General features: G+C 41.8%; 1 protein-coding gene across 1 annotated transcript; it reads right to left on the minus strand.

Moving 5' to 3' along the window:
- Window positions 1-2369: 2369 nt before the first annotated feature.
- gper1 (G protein-coupled estrogen receptor 1) lies at window positions 2370-6326 on the minus strand. The gene is made up of 2 exons (XM_062408554.1): window positions 6215-6326; window positions 2370-4775 (listed from the first exon to the last, which is right to left on the minus strand). Exon 2 carries the CDS (start codon window positions 4368-4370, stop codon window positions 3267-3269), a length of 1104 nt encoding a protein of 367 aa, XP_062264538.1. The 5' UTR covers window positions 4371-4775; window positions 6215-6326; the 3' UTR covers window positions 2370-3266.
- Window positions 6327-7304: the final 978 nt, after the last annotated feature.

A 7304-nucleotide genomic window follows, 5' to 3' on the forward strand; every position in this document is an offset into this window, starting at 1 on the left:
AAGCATGTCAAACTCCAATCCCCTTTCTTTCCCTCTGAATCTGGAAAAGCTAATTTGTTGTATTCAGCTCTTTTTCCCGTAAGGGTTTTAACTTACTAATGCAATTATATGTCTAATCAATTATTCAGCTGCTGAGGTCCACTGAGTGCATTTCCTTGTAATTATACATAAGCCTGGTCTATCAAGTTGTAATTACTTTGACATGCCCCACCCCCTGTCCACTTCACCTTCTCTTACGTAAGAAAACGTGGTCACCTTTGTGCGGAAACATTTGGATTCTCCTACGTTTTTATCGTGTTGCTGCAGGCTTAGAAAGGTTCTCCTCTCTGACCAAAATGCTACATTATCACATATGCATTTTTGTGTCCGATCACTTACTTTTCTCCGGATTTGTCTCTAGATTCTATTACCCTCATAATTTTTGTTTGCGACCATGTACATCCCCTTCATTATTAACCAGTCTGAATTCATACATGAATGACATAAACAAAAATATACTTTATGTTGTGACCTTTTACCAGTCTGTTTTTACGATCAAGTTCATTATTGTGTAGCATCATCCAGTGAAAGCATTGTGGATGTAAGCGAGGGTAAAAGTCACACCCTTTTTCCTTTCAGTGACGTCAGTGGCCACAAACCTTTAACCTCCCTTGGTAGCCTCAGCTGTACACACAGTCCACTGTCAGCCTCTTCTCACAGCATCTCCCTGCTTGGCTCTGTATGTGTGTGCATGTGCGTATGTGTGATGTAAAGATGATCCTGTCCTTCTCCCTATGGGATTGAACTTGGTGGGCCTGGGCTCTGATGCAGGTGTTGACAGCTCAGATCATGTTGTTACCCACCTTTCCTCTTGTTGGCTTGGCTTTGTTAGAAACGGGTTCTGTTAACAAGGGATTTTAGCCTCCAAATATCCTGCAAATCCACACACAAACACACAAACATACAAACTTAAATCTGTCTTTGTGAGACGCAAAACATGGCTGAGTGGCAGTTTGCATGGTGAGGATATGGGACACGAATTTGTGTAATGGAAACATCACGTGAAAGAATCTTTAGTAACATGCACTGCAACAAGTTTGGCATTTTTTGCAGACCTCTAATAAACAATCACTCAATCTATCCCCAGTGCTGCTTTCCCAGGCTGCTGGGTCGGTTACAGCTGGAATAACAGTTTGTGGTTTGGACTCCTGTTTCTCCCAGTCACGCCATTATCTCTGGCTGCCTCATGCACAAGCACCGCACAGGCTCACCACAGGCTGGCAATACACAGATTTTATATATGGCATGAGCTTCAGCTGAGGCATGACTGTGTATTTCTGTATTGTTCTAGTCAATACACTAAAAACACCCTCATTTATTGAAAATCCCTGAAGCCCAGAAGCTGTTCTAGACGATAAGGTCTGGTTTGCAAAAAATATAAATGAAAAATTGAATATTATTCTAATGTTTTTATATTTGACTGTAGAAGGATGAATGGAGGCACGACTGAATGAGAATAAAAAAAAAAGGATATGACAAAAAAATAATTTATAATGTTTGTCCTGATGGATCAACAAAATAAAGAGGCTGTAAAACTTTATGACAATGACTTTATCCAATCAGGCCCCTCATAGGTTACGATTCAAACATGGTTATACTGCACCTGTGTAGCCTGGTGATGTGCATTTCATGAACCTGTGATTAATGCGTTCATACACATCTTCGTGCAGCCAAACACACTTGAATCAAGAGAGTCTGCATGATGACTCAGTGGATGACATATGTTAGTTTTTGCATTCCAAAGAATTAGTTGAACCATATCACAGTCAGATAAATAGGCCACAAGACTTTTTCTTGTAAACTATTTCTTCGCAGGCCCATTACCTTCATCCAGCTTTTGCCATTTATTGCCGTTATTTATCAGTGTAAAATATATTGAGACAGTTAAGAAAAGAAGATTGAAGCTGCTTCACATTATCACCATTGAAGGATGTGTTTAGTCGGTCTCATCCCCTCCAGGCGAAACAACACCTGCCTCTTCGCTCCGCACCGTCATGCAAACGGGATCTGACAACTGGGGTAATAACTCAGCCATCTTTGAAATGAGCACTCACCAATTCCCACATTACCGCGAGATATGAATGCCCCAAAAGCGGCATCACATATTTATACCTATAACGCACCTCATAGCTTGACCAAAATGTTTAAATACAAGTAAGAAATAAAGGGTGCATCACCCTTTAAATATATCATACAGTATAAGCGTCCTTGGTTCCTGTGAATGGCGCTCTATAAATGTAAGATATTATTATTTTTATTATTATTATACATCTTCTTAAACCCTTGTGTAGAAAACCAATTTGTATTATCTTTATCCCCAAAATCTACATTTTTGTTTTATTATCAAATAGAGAAGCACATTTGTGAACATTTGTTTGCATTTTCCAAAGATTGTTTGATATACATGATGCCATTTGTTTTGCCATCAGAGGAAAATAAAAGCGTCAAAAAAGTGTCAAAAAAGGTACAAAGTAGCCAGTGCTGTATTGTATTCAAATTTGTTCCTTATCTATGATATCCTGAACTTATACTTTTATCTAGAAAAAAGCCACGTTTGTTTATTTTAACTTAATGCAGATACACATGGGCTTCACCTGAAATGACCCTTACCTTGCGGCTAAAATGGACGTCCTGATTAGATTTTATATGATGCATTATTTCCTCTCAGTATGTTGTTGTTGCGTTCAACGTTTCTAACACACACGTGCACAATGTTCTGGAAGATTTATAGGAGAGGTCATTCATGTAAAATGTTCCATTAGTGTCTGTTTCACACACTTACACCGTTCCTCTTCTTCTGAGGCTCTATGCATAAGTTACATCTGCACACAGGCTGTGCTCCTGGGGTGGATGCTGACATTTTGCTGGCATTTCACTTGTTGTTGCCTGCCTTTCCAAACTTGCCAACTCTTTGAAGGAATAACACACCAAATCCAATTAAAGAAAGCAGTCCAGGATGCAGATTAACATGGAAATTGCTTTTAGTACTGTATGTGCATTGTTATCTACTTGAAAAGATACACACATCGAGTCATTGTCATCCTTTGAGTGCACATTCCTGATGCTTTTGTTGTTTTGTTCAGAAAGTGAGCAGGTTAACTGAGTCACTATGAGGCAAAGCTAATCAACAGCAGAAAGAAATCTGAGGTCATATTTCACCCTAGTTGATATATCACGTTGATATTCTGTGGCCTCAGTTTCACAACGGTTGTCCCTCTTCTAAGCAGTCACACCTCTGACACCCCACTCCTGACAGGGAGGTGTATATCAAGGCTGTGGCGGCAGAAGCGGCTCACTACTGACCAGCTGGCCTTCTGCTTAATGAAGAGCCGCAGCTTGTCTCTGAAGGTCTCTCCTAGAAAGCTGTAGATAATGGGGTTGAGGCAGCTGTTGGAGAAAGCTGCCAGGTTAACAATGTGGCCTGTGAGCGGGTAGTCATGCCACAGGGTGGTAGCAGTCCTCTGCGATGGGTCAGCAGTGCCCTGCAGCAGCTGGATGCTGATGAAGGCGTTCTCTGGCAGCCAGCAGATGAAGAACACCAGAACCACCACCACGATCATGCGCAGGGCTTTCTGCCGCCGTGCCCACAGGCCGCGGTGCTTCTGGGCCCTCATGAGGATGCGTACAATCAGAGAGTAGCACAGACCAATGATGGAGAAGGGCACCAAAAAGCCAATGGTCACCTCCAGCCACTGGATCTCAACGACGTTGGCAAAGCAGAAGTGCACCTCCCCCCGGTGCTGGGTCTGCACAATGGTGAAGGGGAGCAGGGTGGCCAGGATGGAGGCCATCCAGATGAGGCCACAGCTGAGCTTGGCATGCTGCATAGTCCTCAGTGGGCTGCTGCTTATGGAGCCAGCCAAGGCTATGTAGCGGTCAAAGCTCATCCACGTGAGGAAGAAGATGCTGCTGTACATGTTGACTTGGAGGAAAAGGGACATGAAGGTGCAGAGGACGGCATAGTCGTAATACTTCTCGTTCAGATTGAATACCTCAATGAGGGAATCCGCCACCAGGATGAGGTCGGCCAACGCCAGGTTGACGAAGTAAAGGTCAGGGATGGTCATCTTCTCTCTGTGGGTCAGGTTGACCACCAGGATTAAGATGTTACCAATAAATCCAATAGGAAAGAGGAGGATGGTGTACAGGCAGGAGAGGAAGAGACCAATCGTGTAAGAGTGGTAGGTGTTTGAGCTTTCAGTCAGATCTGTCGTGTTGTGTTCATAGGATGAGTTCAGTTGTTCTGTCCTGTTCACATATATCCAGACCAGAGAGGTTGTCTGCACTTCCATACTGACTGTGGTTACACTGTCTTGAATCATAGCCCACATCTAAGTCACCTGTAGCTGCTACATCATCGGACCAGGTTGGTTCCCAGTTGTGTCTCTTTAAAGGGTAAATCATCTATGCTGCGTTGACATGCTGACACAAGTCAGATGAGTGGGGTAGAAACATTTACGGCCCGCCTGACTCCATGCTGTCGTCAAGGTTCATCTACCAAAAGATTCCTGACACACCCGAAAGGCACCTCCATGTCTTAAAAAACGTCTCTGTCCTTTTTGATACGGCGACTCACATTGTTCACGACGTACCAAACTTTTGACCTGAGATTAAAAGGTGGGTTTTTTTCTCCTCTTTTGAGTCATCTCATTTGAGTGCTGCTTTGTCTCTCCAGGTCCACGTGCATCTTTATTCAGGGAGCCACGGCCAGAGACGCTGCTGCTGTGACACCTGAGCTGTGGAGAGGAGGGGAGGAAAATAAAGAGGACATGGGAGAGAATTAGGTGTCGAAACTTGGAAAAAGAAATCCATCTCGTAGTTTGCATTCAAATCAGAATAAAAATAGCAGCTTGCAATCGTTTTAAATCTGTTGAAATGTTAAACAACAGGTATGATAATTACAGCTTTACTATGGGGAGTTAGTTAAAGGGATTTGAAATGACATGGACCACAACTGACTGAGCACATTAACATTCAAGCTTTGGATTTAAACAGATGCATTGAAATTCCGTCTTAGAAATCCTCAGCCAATCTGCGCTCACTAAAACCTGGCTTGATGACTATTAATTGCTCAGATGAAAAAAAAAATCGCCTTTAAAAATTTAACAGACCTCTGAGACCTGCGAAAACACACAACAAGTTTCTCATGCATATAAGGCAAAAATCCATGTGTTGTATTCACATCATAAAAATCCTCTTCCACCATCATGAGGCCCAGAGAACCCAGAGTTCCCCCTGTGCTATAAGACTGAGGTCTGGTTGACAAACATGACTGACACACACGTTCACAGACCCAAGGGTTTTACTCCGACCACAGTAAACAGCTTGCAATATTAATGTATTCCTATTAACAGCTGTCTTCACAGCAGCAGATCAGCACGTGTACAACATGTGTACACATGAGAGTCCAAGTTGATAAGATAATGTACAGGTAACAGAAAAATACTGGAAACATATCTGCTCTAGTTTTGACATTTTTTTATTATGTTCTTCAGTAAATAATCATGTTTGTATATTTGACAGCATGAGAAATGTAAAGATTTTCCTCTTTCATGTTCATAGTGAAAGAAAATCCCACAAAAAAACAATAAACTTTAAGGATTAAAATTGTTTTATGACCCAACAAAGTCATATTTTATAAGTAATTCATAACATTCATGTTATTCAAGTATTCATTATTATTCATTGCTTATTAATTTGGGTCAAATTATTATCTTTGTATCGATCTATGGTTTATTCCTATAGGATACATGGATCCTGAGCTGCCCTCCTCTCTGGATCTTTTGTAAGACACCTTTTAAAACAGTTGTTTTTGCTCTGTTTACGTCTGCACTTTTTTCTTCTTTACCGGAGTCAATGAGAACTAAGATCATGTAAACATGCTCTCTGACAAACCACAGACACCCACATGAAATGATACATGATAAAGAGCTAGTTGATGCTAGTTGAGGACATCATATACCGTTCATTATCCAACTTGAGTCATAATACAAGCGTGAATTCCCCATCTACACCTTTCAAACTATATAGATTATTAAATAAGTAAAGAGTGAATCTATGAGTTGTTTTTATTTAACTGTTAACTGTCCTTGACATTATGTACAAATAAAACACATAAGCAAAACATTATGACTACAAATAATGACAGTGACGGGAAACCCAAAACAGCACTTACTTAGAAACAATTGTTATTTGCTGCTGTTCCATGATGTCCGGTGCAGAAGTCAGGGAACCAGTGGTGTGTACGTCCCAAATGCAGGCTTCTCTTCTGCACCACCTGCTGTTTGGCCCAACCCTGTCTGGACAAGGAGAGGAGGAGGAGGAGGGCGGGATGGACGGAGCTGCAAAAGATGATCTGTCACCCGGAGACTGTCACCGTGTTTCATCAGATTCCCCCCTTTTCTCTGCCTCTTATCTCCTTCGATGTCCACTGAGCGTCTACAAAGATCCAGGAACTGAACTGGCATGAGTTCATGATTTTTAAGAAAAAGTAAAGTTTGGACGGCAAAGGAACAACTACAATTTGTTGTCACTCATTCTTTCTTGCAGCATTTGTTCACCTGCAGGTTGAGTAGCCCTTACTCTTAAGCGCCGTGAAAACACACTGCACGTAGCCTTTCTTAGTTTTTCCAACAATATATCTGTAAAAGGGTTTTTCCTACTGATCTGTATCGATTGCCGATTATCCACATACAAGGAAAGACACTGCTCCTTGCTTGTTTAATGTTCATCCTCAATGCAACAATTATATTTAGCTAAGGTAGAAAAAACTGGGGGCCTTCACTCTCAATAAGAGGGAAACAGAACAGACCCTGCGCTCCAGGGCAAGGAGTAAGATTAAGATAATTTGAACTAATCTTTGTGTCCAAATTGTGACTATGGAGACCTGTTTGATACGGTGTAAGCTGGTGTAGTGTTTCTTTGGATGGAATAAGTGCAGACGCCTTCTATAATTTCAGATATACAGGAACCATCTGCTTTAACAAACGTCAGCTGTATAATCTACTAATATAACAGGGTATACATCTATATATCTATATATATCCATATATACATTTAAACTTCATCCTCAGACAGCCAGAGGGGAGAGGGAAGTCCAGGCCGAAACCTGGAGCACTGTCTGCAGGGATGGGCCTGCTGTAGCTTCAGGGCTTCGAATGTGACAAATGGAGAGCCATGTGGAGTGGGTGTATGTTTCGCAGAGCAGTGTGTCTGTCACATGATCATGTGGTGGGACACATCGAGGATTGATGGATTACAGAAGC

The sequence above is a fragment of the Platichthys flesus genome, chromosome 16 (assembly GCF_949316205.1).
Source record: "Platichthys flesus chromosome 16, fPlaFle2.1, whole genome shotgun sequence".
Lineage (NCBI taxonomy): Eukaryota > Metazoa > Chordata > Actinopteri > Pleuronectiformes > Pleuronectidae > Platichthys > Platichthys flesus.

Bases quoted from the DNA above. Each gene is read 5' to 3' on its own strand.
- gper1 (XM_062408554.1), bottom strand. From the start codon at position 4,370: ATGTGGGCTATGATTCAAGACAGTGTAACCACAGTCAGTATGGAAGTG.